Source organism: Phoca vitulina, unplaced genomic scaffold (assembly GCF_004348235.1).
Source record: "Phoca vitulina isolate PV1807 unplaced genomic scaffold, GSC_HSeal_1.0 scaffold54, whole genome shotgun sequence".
NCBI classification, from domain to species: Eukaryota; Metazoa; Chordata; class Mammalia; order Carnivora; family Phocidae; genus Phoca; species Phoca vitulina.
This window is the reverse complement of record NW_022589757.1, coordinates 5,850,193-5,874,295: the sequence shown is the minus strand read 5'-3', so window position 1 is coordinate 5,874,295 and position 24,103 is coordinate 5,850,193. Positions and strand designations below refer to the sequence as shown.

Genomic DNA, 24,103 nt, shown 5'->3' with positions numbered 1-24,103 from the left:
TTAGTAAACAGTCACAGGAGTGCCATCTCTTCTATGTAGAAATCGTAATTCCAATTTAAAGGGTGCAAAAATTTTTTGCTGTTATTATGCTCACGTTTATTTTCACTTACTTTGAATGAAAACTGCCGTTCAAACACTTGAGATGCCCAAACGTACCAGACACAGACCAGGAATTTGACAAGTGCTATGCTATCTATTGGCATGCTCTATCTAACTTTAAATTTAGAGTGTTCCTTGTGATGACCATATGGAATGACGTCGTTAGCTCCCTGTGCTCTGTCTTCTGAACCTAAAGCTTTACTAATTCTGCTCTCTTGGAAAGGTCGCCAATGACTTCCTACTACAAAAGTGCTACAGCTTCTCCTCGCTCTCTCAGTCTTCTCTCTGTAACAAGCCACTGATGAATCTCTCTTCCTGAAACCCTCTGTTTGATGCCCTCCACACTCGATCTACTTTGCTGTCTTTCCCGCTGGTTCCTGAACTCTTCTCTGCCGTTGTCCTTCCCAAACTCTACAGTGAGGAAGTCTCCTGAACTCCGTCTTTGCTATGGCTCCCATTTGCCTTTACTCTGTATGCTTTCTTCTTTGGCAAGCTCATCTAATTTCAAAGCTTTGATTTCCAAATGTATAGCTCATTCCTTCGTTTATTCAACACATGGGGAAAAGTACCAAAGAAAGGTGCCAGCCCATTCCTTAAAGGAAAGTGTAGTCTATTTAATAGGCAAAATAGGCAAATAAATGGGCACTCATCCACACCATGTAATAAGAATTTCAATGAGGTAAGTGCAGTGTTCTGGAAACACATTAAAAAGACATCCAATCTAATCTTGGGAGGCCAGGAAAGTTTTCTGAAAGAGTTGATACATAACTTAAATCCCAAATAAAAGACAGGAGCTAAGAAGCAAAGAGGAGGTTGCAAGCAAAGAAAACAGCACCTGGAAATGCTTGTGATCAAGAGGACAGTGTCATTTAACAAACAGCCAGCAACCTGGTGGCTGCAAGGTGCGCTGTGGGGCAAGAAGTTCTGAGCTGAGCAGACGCAATGGCAAACATAGCTACATCAAAACAGGTTTCACATTCAAGCTAAAAAATTTGGACTTTATCCTATGGGCAGTGGGGGATCTATTAGGGTTATAAAATCTCCGAAGAGACATGCTCAGATGGGAATTCCAGAAAGGTCATTTTAGATACAGTGAAATGAATATATGGGTGTGGGAGAAAGAAGAAGGGGTATGAGTTAGAAGATTGTGGTTGTTCCCAGTGAGATGAGACTGTCGTTGGAATAGGTGCAGAAATCTTTTTTTTTTTTTCTCATTGAGGCATTTTATTTGCACATATGTATTGTATCCCTAGGAAAAGAATCTTAGGATTTTCCCTCCTGTGTGTTTTTGTTTTTGCTTCTTCATGGTCCATAATGCCAGATGAGGTTGTTAGTCCCATGAAACCAAACTGGCAAGATAGGAGCAGATTGTTCTGCCATTTTTCTAGATCTTTGAGTCATACATCAAATCTGGGGCTGATCACTCCACACTTGCTTGACCCTCCTGTGAGGTTCACAACAATTTTCCCAGCTCTATGATCATCAAAGATTTCAAATTCACCAATGTAACTAACCATGCTTCAGCATCACAGTTCGAAACTGGATGATGACCCTGGAGCATAGCCTAATAAGAACCTGGCATTTGCCTCTCTTTTCGGCATTGTTGATGATCTTGAGAGCATCTGCCAGGATATTCATGTGCACCATCATGGCAGCGGGGAAAGATGGCGGAAAGAGCAGTGGAGAGATATTTAAGAGGAGAAGTCTATACAGATTTGGGGATAAAATGATGAGGTCAATTTTTGATTTGTTGAGTAAATGAAATGCCTCTTAAAAATCCAAGGGAAATATGTCTACAAGAGAGCTGGATCTATAGACCAGGAACTCAGAAGGAAATCTGGATGTGTATTCACACCAGTAGTGAATAAAATAAAGAAGCACATGGCCTGAAGAGAGCCAATAAATGAGAAAGACCATGTTTGGGTCTCAAAAACCCTGAGAGTAAAGAGGCAAGTAGAGAAATCTGTGAAGAATGCTAACTTGGAGGGGGAGAAAATTTTAGTGCAAACCAGAGGATGGAGTAATGGAAGACAAGAAGGTGTGAAAATGCTAGATGAGGTCAGATTAAGGGCTGAGAAATGATAATTGAATTTAGCAACAAGAAGAATATTACCAGCTGTACTGAATAAAGTTTCAGATTATAAGTGGAGGATACAAACAAGATTCCAGTGAATTGAGAGAGGAATTATAGAGAGAGGGATTAGAGACAGAAAGTACAAGTGAGTTTGTAAAACTAAGAGAGAGGAGAGTGGCTAGGATGGACCACCTATCAATACAGGAGTGCTTCGTGATGGAAAAAAGATGGTGGTGAGTAAACCAGTAAATATATGGTAGTTGAGGATAGACAAGAGAAATAGGAGGGATGCGACAAGAACCCTGAGGTGGTGAGAGGTCAGGATAAGAAGCACAGGAAGCCTAACCCAGATGGGAAAGGAGGCAAGAACGTATAGCGTAGACACTGTCATGTTTTTTGTGAGGCACAAAGGGTCAGAAAGTTGACAAATTTCCTCTTTGATTTATATTTTCTCTAAGAAGTTATGGTCTGATGCTGAGGATGACAGAGAAGGAGTCTGTTTGGAGACTTTGCAGGCAAATGAAGGCTTTGAATAATCATTTCCACTGAGTAGGAGCGATGACTAGGAAAACACGATTGCCAGGAGACCCTGAAGGCCTGATTGGAATTGGAAACTGTGACATCTTGGGGGCAATAATTGATAGCACTGAGTAACTTTTCCATAACATGTGCACAATCTCAGATAGAGACAGGAACATAGTGAGATTGACCAGGGATTAGACACTGTCAGTGGATTACTGGAAGGATAAACTGAGAGAAAATTGGAAGCATTTGTGAGTTGAAGTGGCTGACTGTTTTGCTGTTGGTATAATGATTCCTCAGCTGTCGGGTCTGTGAGAGGGGCAGTATGGGTATATTGATCATCACCTCCAATGCAGGGGCGAGCACATTTTGTGTGTACATAATTATTAAATGCATGAATGATCCTATCTGCAAGCCTCGTTTCTCTGGTTACTGTTTTCTTAGAGCATCACATCACAGGGAGAAGCCTGGGCTTCTATTGTCCTCATTACTCACAGCATATAACATTCCACAGAGGTCTTGTTTAAGATGATGGGAGAATTTTGCATCATTTGTATGATATAATCTAAGCCATAGCTCACACTTCTGCCCCATTCTTTATCTTTAAACCGTCTATATCCCTGTCGATTTGTTTGCACCTTTTCCTGTGAGATGGTGTGCCTAAAATCGATTGTTTGCTCAAATGTCTCAATTACTAGTTACAGAGGTATTCCCAACTGCACAGCTTTATTAAACTTTTAGTGGCAGCCCCTGCAAACCATGTCCCCAGGATTTGCTTAAGTGAGTGAATATGTAATGTGTGTGAATATTTGACAGAATCTGCAGACAGATGGACAATGAGCCTAGGCATGAGAAGGAGCCGCATGAGCCCCTCCTTCTCAGCAGTGCCAGGGAGGAGGGTGCCCTCAGCTGCCAGACGCTCATATCCAACTCTTTGCTCTTATTTCTCTTGTAAAGGGCTGGATGGAACAGGTGGGGTGTGGTTAAAGCTAAGGTAAGTCACTGGATTAAAAAGTCTTTGATACTTTCAATAATTTCTTTCTGTTTATGGTACTGCATCAGTGACCAAAAGCTGACTAGGCTACCATTGCCCATATGTTAGTGAATTAGGCCTCTTTATCAAATTTGGGGGCCCAGATGGGAGCTGGAGAACATTAATAAAATTTAGGGTTCATGTTTATATAAAGGCAAGGCAATGGAAATTTACCTATTTGTAGAGGGACAAGATATTCTCCTTCCTTGATGGCTGATCATTGCTTACCAGATTGAGCAGAAATGTCTCAGAAGAGCAACTCAGGGCTTTGCACACCCAACCACCCAACACCTTCATCTTATCTCCTGCTATTGGCCAACATAAAAGTGTCATTCCAGAAAAGCTGACCTACTTTCTCTCCCTAAACTATAGGAAAAGAAATGTCTACAACAGCTACTTTTCTAAGGTGGAAGCAAGTGGTCCGACCTTGAATCATGTTAGAAAATATAGGATATCTGCAGGGTGTCAGGATACTTTCCAGTGGCTTTACATTTATTGAAAAATTCTCCAGAAAAAAGAATCAAAGCATAACCTAAAGCAGTTATTTCACTTAATATAATATCATTTCAGGCTACAGATAAATGTTCAAATGATAAATTTGTCTTTTTATGATTTTTATGAGACTCTATTATCCTTGGTATGCCTTTGCTTGGGTTTTCCAGTGTGCTATAATATTTCAACCAATAAATCATGTTTTGTTTCTAATAAGAGCTACTATTTGCTACTATTTGCTCATAAAACTCATTTTTTCCCCCATGGAATAAAAGCAACCTCCTTAGGCTGTTTCACAACGTTAGAGTTGTGGTTGGATAACATCTACCCTTGACTTTACTTAGAGAAAAATAGATTATTTGAAACCTATGGATTGATAACCCTGGGAAGTTTCTCTTTCTGCTCTATAACTAAACACTCTGTATGTCATGGAGTTCATGGGAACCTACCACTTTTCACTTCGAGGTAAACCTCCAACTAGAGCGTGAGCCACGAATACTGAAATATGAAAGATAAAATATAAAAATAGCCTATTTACTGTATTACTATTCTCTTTGTTAAAAATATTCAATTCAATAATATTTAAATGCCCAATATGTGCCAGGCACACTAAAGATGCCAGAGACAGGGCAAAGACAAAATGAAGACCTTCTACTCACAAAGCTCACATTCCAGTAAATATGTGCCCCAGACTTTGTAACATGTCCTGAAGTCAGACCATCATGTGACAATGGAGGGACAGTCCATGCCTCTGTCAACAGGGGTGGTGTTATGTCAACATGCCCTTGAAAGAGGTCAGTTCTCAAACATATCCTTAGCAGAGGTCAGTCCTAAGATGTCCTGGGAAGAGGTCAATCTTGGAGTCAGATATGAGAATTCAGAAACTGTGGCCAACAGTAGGATGAAAGAAAACTGTATCCTAGGAATCAATTAAGTCCCAGACTCTGCGCCTGAATATGCCTGGAAGATTTTCAGTGTTGGGGATGTTGGCCACTGTCCCTAGATGTGAGGAGGGCAACAAGAAAACAGCTTCTAAAGGATGTACAGACAGATCTGGACTGAGAAGGGGTAACAGTTACTCTCTGTGAGGTATTTTCCTTCTACTAACTGTGAGGCTCAAAAACATCTTGTGAAAAGTTAGTCTGGGAGATGAAAGCAGAAGTCTGTGAAGAGGTAAAGACTTCCTAACACCCAGGTAGGAGTGGTGCCCTTGGTTGGGATCAAAGGGATGGTAGCAGAGGGTTATTGTTCTGGAACACAGCAATCTCTAAAGGGCAATGGGGGCTCTGGCAAGGATGTGGGCACCACAAATAAGTGGGGGGAAGGGACATGAGATACTGGTTCATGAGTGGCCCAGGAAAATTATCAGATATGGGGAGGGGACGACATTGAGTGGGACTAGTTCCAATAAAAAAGCCAGTGAGAGCTCACACCTTCAAAGAAGACTGGGAAGATAATGCTAGAATTTTAGCTGTGGCTATCTGAGTGCTTTTTATGAATGCTTTTTATTCTCCTCCTTATATTTCCCAGATTACCTACAGTGGGTTTATAATGGTTTTTTTATAATTCAAAATGTTTTAAGAAAAATCGGTGCATGTGACATCTGACATCTACCCCCACAAAAAGTCTGTTGAACAACATACTAAACAGTTATTAGGGGGTCCCTGAGGACATAACCAAGGGAAACCTGGCAGATCGCTTAGTGAAGGCTAAGGCTTCATCAGTGGTGAAGCTCTCAGAAGGCTAATAAACGAGTGTGTGTCCATCATTGCTTACAGAGAGGCCCACAACGACCCAGACCACAGAAGTTTTCATGGATGAACCCCAGCAGAGGAAATAGCTGAAATAGCCAAGTAACACTCAACAGTCTGAAAATCTGTCACCCCCTCTTTTCATGCCTATTCCATAGGACCAAAGTGCTGGCGGATCCCCTTCCAAAACACTGGATTAAATTAAAAGAGGAGTTATTTTGAGAAAATGACAAAATCACAGTCCAAGTGTGTGCATTACATGAAATGGAGTTAATCAGAATTCTACGTGGTGTACATGACGCTCACTAGTGGGCCTCCATGCCCAGGCATTCGTGAACACAGTGGAAAGGAGCAATTCTGGATAGTTCCAGAGATACCAATCACTTGAATTATAACGTAACTGCAAAATTTAAACGGCATTTTAGTTCTATTAGACACAAAGTCTTCCTTGCTTACAGGGAAATTTTCAAAATATAAAAATCATATTATATGTTACATTGAGTTTCTTAGACCAATTATTTTAAGAAGTTTTTTTTTTTTTTTTGGTTTGGTTTTGTTTTTTACTGTGAGATCAGTCATCTTTATGTATGGTTTGCAACCAAATGATAGTGAAGAGACAGGTGCATTCATGCCATGGTAGGATCACATTCCGGTGACAAAGCTTCTGTGAGTTCTCCTATCATGTGCTCTGTGCTGAACACTTCCTGCCAGTCTTAGATATAACAATCGGGAAAACTTTATGAATAGGACAAATAGGCTTGTTCTCGGCTCAGATAGAGAGGGGAAAATCCTAACTCATTCTTCAGCTGGGAAATAAAACATACTGTTATTTTCATAAAAGATAAAAGGACCTAACTTTTCAAACAGCTCTTACACAACAGTCTATGGCTCCCTCTGGATAAGGGATATAATCACCCACATTTCCCTGTCCTTTTCTGAGTGGCCGGCCGATCCTGATGAATTGGCCTATTTTCAGTGATGTCCTATTCTCCAGGCCTTATTAACTTTACCAAATCCTTTCTACTTTTCTTTCCTTCTTTATGCTTTCTCTCTTTACTTCCTTTCTTCTTTCTTGCCTTCCATCCAAACCTCCTACTTTTTAAAAAAAATGTGTATGCTATATTTCTTCCACAAAACAAAACAAAACAAAATTCAAGTTGGCTTATAAAAGGAACATGTGTACACAAAAAGGTTAATAAGATAGACAGTGAAGACCTAAAAAGAAGAAAACAACAGAGATGTCAACCAGCCGCTAGAAGAATTCAACAATGCCAATGGGCAATCGAGCTTTTCCATTTGGTTTTTATTTTTATTTTTTTTCTAGTGCATAGAATAGAAATATTAATTTCTGCTGAGATATGAAATGTGCCTAAGTGAATTTAAACAACTATTCAAAATACATTGAACTCTGGCATCATTATGCTTGTTCAACTTTTACAAGCAAAAAGACAGCAATTCTAATTATATTCCCAGCTGTTTTTTAGTACTTTCCTTAATTGTTGGCAACTCTAATAAGTAGTATATGAAAAAAAAATCTGCCGATCAGGTAAAAATGGGAAAGATCATAAAACTCTGGAAATGGCATTTATAGATGCATGTGCTGGCCAGTACACACCAAAAGAGGAACCGGCATAGAGAGATGGCACCTACTGAATCTCTAATAAATGCGTGTGTGTAGGCATCATGTCTGACATAGAACAGGTGTGAATCCCGGCTCCACATCTCAGCTCTGCTCTAAGCCTTAGGGACCTCAGCTGTAAAATGAAATTGATACTCCTTCTCTGGATCTGAAAGTGTTAATATTTTAAAATCAGTGTATCTGGATTTAAATGCTGGTTCTATCTTTTAGTAGCTTCATGATCTGAGACTTAGTTTTCTGATATACCACCTACTTCATAAAGTTTCTTTCTCTTTTTTCTTTTAAGACTAAATAACATATATCAAGCTCTCAACATGGTGTTGGCACATTTAGTGTTTAGTACATGTGAGCTCTCTTGTCTCCTTTAAATAAGAAGAAAACATCCAGCATGGTACCTGGAGGGAACCAATTAACTAATGTTAATGTATTATAATTCTTTTTCATTGTTATTTGCAATATAGTCACAGAGAGGGAATATGAAGGCAGCCAGAAGCCCAAGGAGAAAAGGCTTCTATTTACAGGAAAATGGCCTCTTGGTGGCTGAAACCATTGTAGACATTCTGGGGGTAATGACTCCTATTATGAAGACTTTTCAGTATATTTTGGGTTTTGAGTTTTAATTGTGTAGAGCAACTGCATAGTTAAATTAGTCAAATGACTACAGCAGTCTCTTGTTCCATTATGAAGTATAGCATTTAAATGCAAATGCAAAACATACATACATAGATACATAAATGGCTAAAGGGGTATGGTTAGATAATAAGTTAAATGAGACCGTTGGTCTCAACAGGCTGAATGTGATTGGGCTTTAATCGTTGGTACCAATTACTTTGAATGGGAGACATCATGGACTAAACATCTGCAGACTTTTTCATTTTCTGCCTTGGTAGAATATTCCCAAGGGTCAATGGTCACCAAGTGAGAGGTTCCTGATGATATTAAACATACAAGATACAATAATTTTTTAAAAAGTGGATGCTAATGGAATATATGCAAAAAGGAATTACTGCTCTCTTGTGAGGAGAAACTAATAACACACTGAAATGAATACATAAAGGAAACCATAGCTCCTGCTCATCTCCCGTGAAAATAATTAGAGCTGCATATAGTATTCCTCATGTATATAACTATGAAGCTTTGGCTGCAGTAGCAGAGACATGGGTTGGGAGCAGGTGCCCAAAGATATGAGGAATTTATTCATGTTTTCTTTAAGTATTATTTATAACAGAAAGTGCACATTTGAAAGATGTATGCTTAGGTAATATCTATTGTCTTGAACTAGATCAAACTAATCAATCTTGTTAGAGGTGTATGTGATGGCTCTGATCTATGATTTCTTGCATGTTATCACCAGAATGTTAAACGATATCTTAGAAACCCAGAATGTTTTCCCATAATGAATGGTTCACTGGCATTAGAACAATAAATAATAAAGGAGTCACTTTATTTCGTTCATATTGACATGATAGCTTGCAGAATGGACAATAAAATGTGTATTTTTATAAGCTTTTTTTTTTTTTTTACACAAGGGTCTTGATTATTTGCAAGAGTGTTTTAAATGCTTCTATCCTCGGGCCACCCAAGCAAGATTGTTGTTTGAAACAATATGAAGAGCTGGGGCGCCTGGGTGGCTCAGTTCGTTAAGCAACTGCCTTCTGCTCAGGTCATGATCCTGGAGTCCCTGGATCGAGTCCCGCATCGGGCTCCCTGCTCGGCAGGGAGTCTGCTTCTCCCTCTGACCCTAACCCCTCTCATGTGCTCTCTCTCATTCTCTCTCAAATAAATAAATAAAATCTTAAAAAAAAAATATGAAGAGCATACAGAAAAGATTTTTTTTTTACTTTGACTGTAATAGATACACATTGGAATATGTGGAAAATAGCTCTAACAAAGGATATGCCCAGGATGCAGTAGCTAAATATAACACCAAATCTATGAAAATCAATTACTTTAGTCCAAAAGACACAATGTCCAAAAGACACAATGTAAAGGACCATCTGTGTAGGTGGATCCATGTACCTCTCATGGTTGCCAACCACTTAAGGAAAAGCAGAATCTAAACCTGAAATAATTGTGCCAAAAGGAGAAGACACACAGGCTATAGGTTGGGAGACCAAGGTTCTATTTATTTGAACAGGTTTTTGCGTGATTTTGGACATTCACGTTTTTCTCAGGTGACTTTCCAATTGTGAGATGAGTACGTCTGCATGACTACTTCATGATATTGTTGTAGTAATCAAATAAAATAATCTATTTAAAATGATTTGGAATAGCATGAATACTTTGCAGGGATAAGACATTATCAAGGATAATGGAGACATTCTATACTTTCTCAATTCTGATACGTCCTCATGTTCCTTGGGCTGATTTCTCTGACAAGCCAAACAAAACCATGGGATATGAAGGCTATTTGTAACAGAGTTTTATTATATTCATTAACAGAATTTTGATCATTTTCTCTAGAGGACTTGTGGAGGGTTGGGAGGTGGATGACAGACTCTAATGGTGAACATAATGAGTTGATTTAATTAATGCAGTGACAATTAAGATATTCAATCCAGTTAATTGATGTGTAAGCAAAACATCTAGTTGATTTGTCTGAATCTCAATTTTCCAGTTATTTTTACAATAGATAATACTTCAAGAGGAAGAAATTTTGCAACTATTCAGCATTAAGTTTTTATTCTGGATAAATCCACATTTATTCTTAATCTTATTTTTCTGTCTGCATTTTAAATCATTTTTTTTTTCACCCTGGGTGTGGTTTAAATAAAGAAAAATACATTTTAAATTTCTTTCTCTTTACTTTTCCCCATCTATTTAGGAGAACACAAACTGAATCATTGGTTACCATAAACTTAACATCATTTCAATTAGTAAAAGTCAAGTGAGTATTGAGAACTAATTGATCTTGGTACTTCAGTCAATGACTAGAGAAGATATGTGTCCTCTGTCATTATGTTTTTTAGATTTGTCTAAAGGAGTAAGACTAACATGTGAGTAAAAGATAAAATTAAGCAACAAATTGAATAGTAGCAAATGTGAATAATTCATGGTAAAGAAAAGCAATTGGGAGCTGAATTATGGAGAGAAGTCTTCACGGAATAGTTTGTGTTTGAAGGCTAGTATAAAAATTGCATGCATTTTAAAGAATTCAATTTAGCTAAATGTGCTTGCAAATGTTCAGAGTTTTAAAAGAATCTGGCCTATTTAAAAATAAAATCAAGATTTGGGCACACTTGAATGCTGACTCATTTAAGCTTCACAAAACACTGTATTAAAAGTATTTTGCTGATGAAGAAAAAAAAAAGAGAGAGAGAGAGAAGTTAACTAAGTTGCCCAATGCCCATAGCCAGTAAGTGCCTGAATCAAGATTCCAGCTCAAGTATTTCTGCAAAGCCCATGACTCAACTTAAATGCCAGGATGTCTCTCAAGAAATACTGGGATCTCAAGAAGCATGGGTGAACAGAGAGAAAGAGAAAGGTGAAGCAAGCAGGGTACTACTCAGAGAACACAGAGATACTTAATGTCCTTTAAGTATCCAGGAGTCACAGTGAGGCTCATTTCAAATCCCAACCACTCATTAGACGGAGGATCTCAAGGTACTCCCTACTTTGGTCAGCATCACTTCAAGAGCTTGGCAAAGGTAACTCTTCCAGTAAGAGGCAGCAAGGATCACAAATGAGCAGGATGATGTCAAGAAGTTATTAATATCTGTCAATCATTTTGTAAAGGGTGCCAATCTTAACCGAAACTTTGTCTTTTGATAAGTTGTCTCAAAATAACATCCATAATTAATGATATTAGACACAAAGCATATTTACTAATAAATGATGAATAGGTTCTGGAGGATAAATTTTGCAAACACAAGCCAAAAGCTAATAGTACATATCATAGAAAGGCAGATCTGAAAAACAGAAGAAATATAGATGTGGAAGATTTTGCAGTAACCGCCCAAATTTGTTCATATACCTCTGCACCTATACTCTTGGACAGTCCTTCCCTACACTGGTTCTGGACTTGGTCATGGTACCTGCCTTGGCAGAGTATAAGCTTGTGTTGTGATTGGAACTGTGAAAACCACTGTAATAAGAAATCAGTGCTAGCAGGCTGGAGGATGAGAGAATGAGATGCACCTAACTGACAACCTACCAAGTACCAAATATGCCCCCACATCCTAGATCATCCACCCAACCACCTGGCTACAATCCAGAAGAAAGCCCAGCAGAAATTAACCAAGCAAACTCCCAGAATTATGAACTAAATAAAATAGCTGTTTATTTTAAGCCACCAACTTTACACAGCAAAAGCTAATTGATATGCCAGAATACCATTTTGAGCAACGAGAAAAACAAGCAAAAGGTATTACATAATTGTTTCCCAGATAGAGACCTGGTAAACCAGAAGGATCATTCTGCAAAGACTGTGTGGTATGTCTAGGCAGAAAGAGTTTGGGCATCCTGAAAGAATCCCATGCCTCGGAGATGGGGGAGAGCAGCAGAATATTCTTGTGCAACTGAGAGTAAAATAGAAAAACACCATAGGTCCTTGGGAAGCAACAGCACGCTTTCCCAGTGTGAGGCAGAATCACTTGGTGTGCCCCCAAATTGAGCTTGGTCGAAGCAAAGATTGTAAACAGACAGGAAGAGGCCCTGTCAATGGGAACAAGAAATAACACAGAAGCCGTGGAGTGCACCACCAACTGAAGACATTGGTGGTGGACATCGTGCTTCCCAATGGGTGCCAATGTGGAGAGAGATGCAACAAAGGCTAAATTCTTCCTCTCACTCTCCTGCCCCTATCCAACAGTTGATGTACATCAATTTTCCTCTCTATAAAATCAAAGTACCACTGTATTCTATCAGCTAGGCTCTAACTCTGAGACTAATGCAATTTATTCTGTGCTTTGTATTTTCATACATATTCTATGTTCTCAGCAATAGAATTGAAAAGTATTAATAAAATTATCAACTCCTTGCACTACAACAACATAAGCAAAGTTTATAACAATTAAATCATCATCATCAACAACAAATCACACAAACAGAAACCTGCACCCAGCATTAAAAATTAGGGAAGGGTGCCAAAACATATGCCTCCAAAGTCTAACACTATACTATATATTGGACCAGATTGCAAAACTGTCCTAAGAAAGCACCACAGTACTAAGTAGAGAAGACTTTGGAAGATGACTAATGAACCCCCAAGTCTGCAGTGGGAAGGTCAGAACACAGAAGAGAAGGAAGCACACCATTTTGGATGCTGTTCACTGGAGTCACTGGACAGCAGCTTCTCTCCACCACGTGGAGAGCACACAAGACAGAGGTCTGGCATGACCCCAGCGTGAAGGAAGCTGGAAACTGACAAAGCAGGATACAGGATGAAAGTGTGGCCCATGAAAAGGGTCCATCACAGTCAGAGACAGCATGGCACCATGAAGAGGTCCTGAGGCTGGGATCACTCCCAGCTCCACTCCTTCTCACTATACTCAGTCTAACTAAAAACTACAACTAACCTACTAAAGCAAACTAGTATCACCAGCACGGTGGCTCCTGCTGCAAAGAAGGGAAACTATGACATTGAGTTATCTAAGACAATCCATCCACCCTGTCAATAGTCAAACATCAGTCCTATGAGGAATTCTTTATGTTTGAGGAGAATAAACGGGAAAACAATTCATAAAACAAACTCACAAACATTTCTAACACATAAAATGGCATGAAGTAAACTTAATGACAGTCTCTTCTACATGAAGTCAAAACAGTAAAAGTGAATGATACTGATGTAACGAAAGAAGAGATGAAAGATGACTCACAAGACAATGGGCTGTGACTAGAGGAGACATGCCAAAGGGCAGGTGGAAATACAGAACTGGACAGAATGAAGAAAAGTCAAAATGCAATAGATTTATTCTCCATTAACAGCAATAAAGAGCTGAACTGCCAGGGGAGGAAATAAAAATGAATGCTATAATGTGCAAAGTTAACAAGTTTACCTAGAGGGAGAAGGAAGGGAAAGAGCTAAGAAAAGAGCGAAAAAAGAAGAAAGTGATAAATGATAATTGGGTGTAAGGTGGAATAAAACATACTAGTAAATGTTATTTCAAAAGAATAAACCAGAATAAATAAACAGGAAAGTGATTAGACATAATAACAAAAACAAATACGAAACCAACTATAATTGTTAATTTTTTGAGCAATTATTATGTAATAAATGTAGTAATAAATGCTTGATTACTGTTTTTTTAGTAGTAGCTGCTTTATACACATTAATTCTTTAATTTTCAGGAAAACACTAAGTAGTGGGCATCATTATTATATGATGTTAGACATGAAGAAATGAAATCAAAATAATATAACAGGAAAATTTTTTTCAACTTAAGTAAACCTGAATCAACAGACTTAAATGATTTAGTAGATCATACAAATACACCAACAAACAAACAAACCCCTAGCAATTGTGTATTTACGTTTTGAATTTCAAGGGAAGACATCACAGAGATCTAGGCAGGGGAAAACACACACACATGCATATAGATATATACATATATATGAAAAATTATATATATACATTTTACATATATATGAAAAATTAGTTTTCAGATTTGGCCATAGCGAATGCATGAAAGCAATGAATTAATACCCACAGTGTTTTAAAGAAAAAGGTTTATCTCACTTACATTACATCTAGCTAAGTTGTCAACATACATATGGGCAACAAAAGTTAATGTCAGATACACAGGGGCTCAGGAATTGAACAAATACATATAATCCCAAGAAACTGCTGGAAGAAGTATTCCAGCTTTACAATAAATTAGTTAAGAATATTAACAAAAATAAAATTTAGTAGTGATATAGAAAATTAGCATACATATGTCAACAATATCTATATGTACAAATAACCAGTTAGTAGATATAAGTGAAGAGTAAAACCTACATATAATAGTAACACAAAATAAAATAGCTAGGAACATACTTAATATGAAACATACAAAACCTATATGAGGAAACTTTAAAACACTCCTGAAAGAACCCACAAAGCAAACCTGAACAAATGAAAAGACACAGCATATTCTTGGATAGAAGACTAAAGTCTGTAACTTGTCTGGGAGGACAGAAGGAACAGGTTTGAGACGGGATAAATCAGGGTTCTACTTTGGTGATGCTGAGGCTGCCCCCTGAGAGAGGCCACATATGCAACAGGTAGACTAGTATGGAACACCATGGAGAGGTCAGCATGAAAGCTATGAATTTGCAAGTCCTCCACACATGCCACTGAGCAACAGCGTGTATTTGGAGAAAAGAAAGGTACCTAGGACAGAAACTTGGACATTCCAACATTTACAGATTAGCTAGGAGTGGAGACCTGTCACAGAAGACTATGTGGGTAGTGACAAGAACAAAAGCCATGAGTGGGACACCCTAGAAGCCAAAGACAATCAAGTCAATCGGGGAGGGAATTTCTTCCTGTATTCCCAGTGCCTAGCCCATAGTAAGAATTCAGAAAATTTGTTAAATGGATAAAAATATGGATAAATCAATGAAGAAATAAGCTTCTTCTAGAAAAAATATTGTGAAAATGGACCCAAGAGGTAGATGAAAACAAAACCTTTAGATGAATCCTGCATGTGTACTATATGGGTATGTGTATATGTAAACATAACAAAAATAATCCTAAATTCTAATTGAAGGCCTAAATATAGCTTTATCTTAAAAGAATAATACAACATGGCCACTTCCCTAATAGTACCAAAATCTCTAGTAAAATATCCAGCCAAATGTGCACTGAATTACTACAATAGAAATGGAAAAGTATTAAGTATTCATTAACAAAATATTGAACACTAAGTGTACAAATAATGTGGACTCATTGGTCTTGCAAAGACCCTGAAGACCATGCAACCCTCTCCCCCTGTCCCTAGATGGGCCATCAGAACCTGCACCTTTCCCCAAGCATTGCTGTCTTCTTCCAACTTGTCACAAAATCCTCTTTCAACAGATAACTGACATCTGGAACTTCCAGCGATCCCTAGAGGTCTTCAAACAACCTCTTGACAACCAGATAGAAGCCTGGCATGAAGCTTATTTTATTATTTTTTATTTTAAAATTTCCAGAAAATGTATAGGGTTAAAATTAAACCTGCTACTATAATAACTATTCAGTCTCTCTTTATGAGCAGTTCCAAAATGCTATGACTAATTTCATACATGCAGCCATCAGAGTTACTTTCATGATGTCAATTATGTTCTTGACCATATTTATTCAGAACCACGCTGCCAGATTGATGCATTTCTGTGTGCAAATCTGTTATATCTTTAGAATAGTCATCAGTGCTTCCCACTCTTCTTAAAGTCTAGCCTTTTACTCTGCAGAGGTTGAACTAGTTCATTCAAACCAACCAATCAACCTACCAACCAACAACTAGTTTTTCAGCCAGTCATAAATATGACTAAAGAACATGTATGTTCTTTCCTGGATATGATCGATTTTATCTTTCTATATACCTTCTAACAAAGCTTTACAACTTCCTTAAACTGTTGAGCAAGCAAATCAAATCAGTTTTTCATACATGTTATAGCTAAAATGATATCTCATGTATAAATTATAAACAATGACTGTTTCTTACTAGCTTATCATGTACTTTTCCTTGCTCCCCAGACTATTACTAAAGTACACTTTTGGTCTGAACTCACAAGAAATATTCTTGAATCCACTTCACCCTTTGAGCAACAGTATTTTTTGTAAAACAGTACTTTCCTGGTTGTCAATGACTATGCCAATCTTTTGGTTTTTGTTTTGTTTTGTTTTGTTTTGTTTTGTTTTGTTTTTAGCATTGGGGGCTTTTGTGTGAGTGAGCCTGAGCTGAGACTAAAATGTAAACTTGGTAAGACTGTGTGACTCCTTGTCCCAGGAATCACCTCCTCTTTTCACTTAGTAACAATATGATGCTGGAGTAGGTGCTTCATCTTTACTTGTTTTAATCCTTTTTAACCTGCTAGGTAGGTATTCTAAAACCTCACGTACCGGTTGAGCAGGGGCTGTGCACAGGCATTTATGTATTGAATTACATCTACATTTTCTGATGACAAGGTTTTATGAAGTTAGCTCAGAATGAGGAAAAATAAAAACTCTGCCTTTCAATGTTATTTCTAAACCATTCTAAGGTGGTAACCACCAGAGGCAAGAACAAAAGCCATCCTGAATTCTTTTCTAATTGAAGTGATGATTTGTTGTGTGGTTGGTGTATTGTCATCTTTCCCTACCATGTCATTCTCAGTCACTGTAATACCAAATTTTATAAGCTTTTTGTTTGTTTTCTTAGCATCTTCTCTAAACAAAACACATCTTATTTTCACTTCAGGGATGTACATTGTTTGCTGCATGTGAAAGCTCTTACATGACATTTTTAAAAAGTCATTAAATGCCTTCCGTATGTAGGAATTTGTTCTAGGCAATGTACAATGTGGGCTGGTGGAAACTGTTCCCAAACTCTGGAAATTAGCTTAGTGCTGCAGAGCAGACATATTATATCTATAATTATTTATGAACACACATATACTTTACCCATTCTATAGTCGTCAATCACCTGAATCAAATTTTATGAAATGGAACATTAAATATGTGAAAAATTGTTAAAACTTACTAAATAAATTTTAGTTAAATTATGTTGACTACCATAAAATTTGTATAAATATGAAAAGCATAGTTTAAATGTAATTAAAATCTTTTAGATTTGCTTGCTTGCCATATTAGCCCTAAGAAAAACATATTTCTTAAAACCACAAAGAAAATAATTCTATCAATGGGAAAATGATTTATTTACCTGGATCTTCTATAGTTAAGTTCTTTATTAACCATTGAACAATGTCTGACCCTAGAAAAAGAAAAAAGAAAAACACAAATATTTGTGAATATTTGTTTATACATGTTAACTTTAAGAACTCTTAACTTCTGGCGCTCATATTAGTAGGAATGTTTGTTTTATGTTTTTGCATATATCTTTTTTTTATTAAAGTATAGTTGACACACGATGTTACACTAGTTTCAGGTGTACAACATAGTGACTCAACAAGTCCACATGTCATGGTAGGCTCACCACAAGTGTAGCTCTCATCTGTCCCCATACAACCCTATTACAATACCAATGGCTATATTCCCAATGCTATACTTTTCATCCCCATGACTTACTAATTGTGTAACTGGAAGTCTGTATCTTCCACTTCCCTTCACATATTTTGCCATTCCCCTCTTCTGCTCTCCCCTCTGTCAACCACCAGTTTGTTGTCTGGATATATTCTCTGAGTCTGTTTCTGCTTTGTTTGTTTTTAAGATTCCACATATTAGTGAAATCATATGGCATTTGTCTTCCTTTGTTTGACTTATGTCATTTAGTGCAATACCCCCATAGAGGTCCATCCATGTTGCAAATATCAAGATGTGCCCAGGTGAAAACTAGTAAATTATTTAATATGAAATATTTAAACACAAAGGTTTGATATACTTGTAGTGGATAAGATGATTCATTCATTTGTTCATTGACTACATGCTTATTGAGTGCCCACTATGTTTGAAGTACAATTCTTAGCACGGCATAACCGATACTTTGTAAGATGGTCCTTTTATCTACCCTCAAGCCAAGCCAAATTTTTTGTTAGCTTTTGAAAACTCCTATGTGTTTCATGTCTCCATGTCTTTATAGTACTATTCTCTTTGACCAAAATGTCTTACCACTATTTTCAAGACACTCAAGATTCGTTTACGCAATAGAACTTTCCTTGACCCTCATTTTTGTCCACTGAGTTTACAGCAACCTCCATTGAAAGTGAACTGGTCTCAGGAAACAAACTGAGGGTCGCTGGAGTGGTGGGGGGTGGGAGGGATGGGGTGGCTGGGTGATGGACATTGGGGAGGGTATGTGCTATGGTGAGTGCTGTGAATTGTGTAAGACTGATGAATCACAGACCTGTACCTCTGAAACAAATAATACATTATGTATTAATAAAAAAAATAAAAAAAAAAAAAGAAAGTGAACTGAAAAGAAAGTATCTGTGTAGTCTTGTACTGTAGTACAGATCATACAATGTTGCAACTGTTTATTTGAATAAAGCCCTCAAGTAAGTACTTTGAAGTGGGTAACATATTCACCTTTCTACATTTGGAACAAAGCAAGTGTTTGATAATGTGTGATGAATAAAAAATATGAGTAAATATAGGTTTTCACTTTATACAGAATAAAATGAAAGAGGGTCTGCAGAAAATGTGACGTTTGAGCTAGATTTTGATATATGAAAAAGACAAAACTTAGTTACTGAAGGCCTATGTCAAAATTAAAAAGGGGGCAATAGGCAATAAAAACTATTGTGTTCTTTCCATATACTACATGCTGGGAATAACAGGAACTTGACACTAATAAAAGTACTCACAGTGTATTCAGCAGATCTTGAATTCCAGGCAAAATAATTTAGATTTTTTCTTTCTATATGTCAGGCAGAGAAAGGGAGACATGGTATGTTCTGTTGTGTTTGGTTTTAAACAGAAGAATGACCTTATCAAAACAAGTTTAAGGAATTCGATTGGCAATACATGTGGGAGTGCCTTGGGCCAGTCAGACAGAAAGCAGGGAAGCCAACATTTCTACTGGTCAAGATCCAGGACTGAAAGGAAAAGTACTGAACTAGTTCAGTGTACAAGCGAACTAAAGCAAAATTAGAGGCTTGCTTCAGGACTTTGTGACTAATTAGGTATGGGGGTGGCCAGTGGGAGAATAGTAAGAGAACTCAAGGTTTCCAGTGCAGGAGCATCGTGGATGAAAAGAATGGTGAAAATATGAGCAGAAAGAAGAGGACTTGATTTACCTGAAATATTCATTTCTATTTAATTTAGTTTTCAGCATCATTCATTTCTACATAAAATAGCAAAAAATATGTATGAAAATAGCTTTGTATACATAGTAAGCTGCAGCAGGGCTGCATGAATGAAATTTTGTGTGACCTGAAATTCCACTTCTACCTCTCTTGGAGACTGACTTCCGTTGCACCTGAGACGTAGCATATGACTGATGTTGACAATGGCTAAATAATTCTTGCTGCTTCATGCAAAATAGTTCAGAACTATCTTCAGAATAAGCTTGGGGGCACCTGGCTGGCTTAGTCAGTAGAGCATGCAACCCTTGATCTTGGGGTTGTAAGCTTGAACCCCACGTTGTGTGTAGGGATTACTTTAAAAAATCTTTTTAAAAAAATAAAAAAATAAAATATGTATGCATTTTTTAAATGACTTCATGTGTTGAATCACTTGTGTTCCTTTATAACTGTTACTTTTATAACTGCCATTGATTTCCATACAGGTAAGAAGATGGATTCACCTTGATCTTAAAGCAGCTCTGAGGGAAGGAAGGAAGGAAGGAAGACCACTCACAAGAACACAGGTATTTCACAGTGTTATGTTCAGCCTTATAACCTAACTTGTCTTGAGGCACTGTCATCCCTTCAAAAAAGAGAAGGGGGACTCAGTTTTTCAAATATGTTTGTATTGATACTTGACCAAAGTAGAATTCCAGGTACCCAAATCTTATGCACTATTTCCAGGTACCTTGCTCATTTTCCACATTTGAGCATCAACTTGGGGAACATATGTGAGCAGCCACTGGAAATTTTCCATGCTTTTGCAGAGAGCCAAACATTGGTTCCAAGACTATAATTTTCTCTTAGTGTGAAAGATGATTTAGAAATGCTTTTAGGGAAAGTTTTTTTTTAAGTTTTCTTCTTTTTTATTTTTCTGAGCAGAAAGAAATACAAAGAAGCTTAATTTGAAACTACATTTAACTCAGGAAACAGGAAACTTTTTTTCCTAGCCTAGATTTTAGTATTTCTATTATGGTTATAATCTCAGTTCAGCTCTGAAAGGGATGATTGGGCCACTTGTCAATATCACTTAGGAGATGCTATTATAGTGGTTTTATTATTGCGTGGTCACGCCAGTATACTTATGGTTTTAAGTTAGAACATTATGAATTACTTCGTTGTTAAATATATACCCAAATCCACCATATTTACTATTATGCATGTATGACAGCAAGACCTTAGCTTCCAGAGAGAGAACAAAAATTTCAGCATCTTGATGGAACCAGAAGACTAAAAGAGAAATGTGCTATCATAGCCATATTGAGAATTACAATTCAAAATTAAAAGGGTGCATTACAGTCAGGAGGGGTGTAGGAAAGAAAGGTGCATTTCTAGCAACATCTCAGCCTTTGTTTAATGAATAGATGAATAGGTTTGTGTAAATGTACATATCCAGAGTACTTTAGACTTCCATCCATCTTTATTCTGAGGGCCTCGCAGTAAAATGGAGAATTTTTTGTTTTCTTTTTTGCTTTTTGTTGTTTTTTCTTTTCTTTAAAGAAAATGGCAAAAGAGCTCTTGAATAGCTACAATGTGAAACTTGTTGAGAGATGCAATAATATCTTAAACCCCAAGAAATAAAAGAAACACCTGTATGACTACAGCTACTGGGAACTTGAGCCCCAAGCAGTGTCTATACTCTTGCTTTGAATTCTTACTCTTGTACCCCTCACAGTTACAAAATTATGTGTTCCCTCTCCTTAGCAGGAGAAGTAGAGGTTTTATTATTGTGCAATCCCAGTAATCTATGATTTGAAAAATGAAAACAAGCAAAACAAGCAAGACAGTTCCTCATACACTGCTCATAGCTGCCCACATGCTGTATTGTTTCTTATTTCCATGACTTTGCTGATGCCATTCCGTCCCCGTCTCTTTTTCCTTCAGCCAATTCCAACTCAGTCCATAAGACTCAGGTCACACATAATGATTCCAGGAGGCCGCCTCTACCCAGCCCACCTGCGGGAGGCTGTTACTCATCTTTGGATCCCAAACACCCAGAGCAGTGCCTGACGTGTAGAAGCTAATCAGTAAATGTTAAAAGAATTAATGAATTCACAGCAAGGTTCCCTCTCCAGATCTTTCTCTAAGACAATTTACAAAAGGATGGTATCTACCATACAAAGAGTATTTGGCTGGCATATAATTTTCAGCTACCATAATCACCTTTTGCAGTGATAATTTTCCCATTTCAGTGCTATCACTTTACCACCCCACCCATAATTAAAGCAAAGCCATGGAAGACGTTTAGACATCGGTATTATTTCCTCACCCCTGCCATGGACCTGAGCGGAAAGAGGCTTCCCCAAGTCGGCTGTGCTGCAGAGAGGCCTGAAGCAGGCCCTGTCCTGTGCCTGCGTTACTTCCATTGCAGCTGTGTTTCTTCTACTGATTAGGACACACCCTCAGCTACAAGGGTCAGCTACAGTCATCCCTACCCTAAACCTGGGTGGACGGCTCGCAAAAAGGAAAATATTGTGAAACTTTTGTGCATGTGATATATGAGGGCTTTGTAAGCAACCAAAATGTTACACTTTTGATTTGTACCTGCTACAAAAAAATCTCTTTAAGTTCTGCTAAAGCCATTAACAAAAACTTTAGCTCTTAATCAGTGGAAGAGGCCCAAATATTCCTGAGGCAAAGACACTGACCTTTTTAATATTTCTCTCTCAGGAAAATAAATAGGCTTTTTGCTTGGGGTGGAGCTCCTGGGTTGTTTTTTTAAGCAGATATTTAATTAAGATCATGACAATTTATCTGGATTTTTAAACTTCGTTGTGTAAGTTCCGTAAACCATAAAAAGATTTCTTCAGACACAAAACAAGGATTTTGGACCTCTTCAAAGCCTAAGAAGCTTTAAAGAAAGGCAGCAGAAACAGCAAAGCAGCAAAGATGACAATAATCAGAGGACACAAGAATATCGAGATGACCCTAAGGACTGTTTCCCACCCTCTCCCACAATTCAAGATGATTACTGATCAAGCAGAGCACCTTTTTTTTTTTTTTTCAAATCGTGTTCTGAGCAACACCACTTGTCTTGTGTATGAGATGGTATAAGTACATGTGGGAAATGCTGTGGAATTAGGCAAAGGAAGGGAAAAGTGGTTCCTTGATGTGGCCTTCACTGTGATAAAGAACATTGTGAAAAATCAAGAGAAGGGTGAGTTTGCAACGTTTCCTCAGAAGGGAGACAGAGGCTCCCTTTAAGAACATTTTTTGAGTTTTATTATATTTTTCTGGTTTTACAATTCTTTAGACTCACAAAAAATGAAATAAGTAATAAAAGTGTTAAATGTGAAAATATAACTATGAATTTCGAGTTAGCTAATACATTGGAACTTACCAACAATAAATGAAACAATTGAGTGATTGATTAATCAATTAATCAATTCTATATGCTAGCTGCTAGGCATAAAGAAGAGATTCGATACCATTCTTGTTCTGAAAACATAATCCCTTTAAAACTAGACATAGGCCATGTCTAGGTGTCTAATTGGGTCTATGAGGGACAGATGAGATGAAGAAGACATGTACTGATTGATAAATAAAAATTTCCTTTCGTGCAGTCTACAGCTGCAATAGGAAGTAAGAGTAAACTAACATTTACTGAGTTTTTCTTGCAGAATAGGGTATTTCACATAACTTTCCATTAAAAACCTCTACTTCAGCTTTTAATAGTAAATTTTCAGAAATACAACAAATGAAAATGTCCAGAACCAAAAATAGGAATGAACCATCCAAAATGCATATTTAAATATGCCTCTCTCCTAATGAAAAGTTTGCAATGCCCTTCTCATTGGTGCTTGGATAGAGTCTGAGGACTTGCACAGCATACAAGATCCTTCATGGCTTACCTCCTTTCTACCTCTCAGCCTCAGACCCCACTCTTCCCTCTCCTGGATTTTATAACTTAAAAAACATCAACTTGAACTTCTTTAACCATACATAGCATGATGCTTATATACTCTCTGCTTTTACAGACTGTACATTCTGGTTGGAATAACTTCCTCCATTTAAGACACAGCCCGAGTGTCCCTTTCTCCTGGAAGCTGTCTTGGTTATTATCTTCCTCACCTCCTGTTGCACCTGTTCCTCCCCTGGGATCTCATGGCACCATATCCATTCTTCCATTACAACTTACCATGTCGAACAGATAGTATCTATACATGTATCGCTAGAGCATAAAATCCTCAAGGACTTGAGCACAGTACCTGGTAGAGTCTCAAGAACTACAAGTCAGGATTTGAATTGAATTTCTCAAAGACCAAACTCAGAATATAGTGTTCCTTAACACTTTGGAATCTTCCTTACTGTATTTTGAGCTACTTATTGGGATTCTTGAGCTGTCATTGCTATCCAAACAAGCTTTATAGTTTCAATGCTATAAAACTAAGAATCATTTGATGTCTTTGGATTAAGAATGTCTTGTAAAATAATCAGACTTCTAATAAATAACTGTTAAATAAAATTAAAAATGTAAATTTTGAACAGTACCTTTTAAACTAGAAAGTCTCCAATTTGAAAAATAAGAATACTATATAAATAAATAGATATGTCCTGTTGTAGATGATATTTATATTTAAACACATCTA

The 24,103-nt window shown here is 37.5% G+C and overlaps 1 protein-coding gene across 6 annotated transcripts in view; it reads right to left on the bottom strand.

Annotated features, from left to right (window-relative positions):
- RGS7 (regulator of G protein signaling 7) overlaps positions 1-24,103 on the bottom strand; it is a 517,535-nt gene that overhangs the window by 142,151 nt on the left and 351,281 nt on the right. For 4 of the 6 annotated variants that reach the window (XM_032389411.1, XM_032389406.1, XM_032389410.1 and 1 more), the window contains exon 4: positions 17,435-17,485. The exons of the other annotated variants lie outside the window; for them this stretch is intronic. In XM_032389411.1, coding sequence (XP_032245302.1) covers positions 17,435-17,485 — 51 coding nt within the window. The remainder of the gene's footprint in view (positions 1-17,434; positions 17,486-24,103) is intronic. 6 annotated transcript variants of the gene reach the window in all.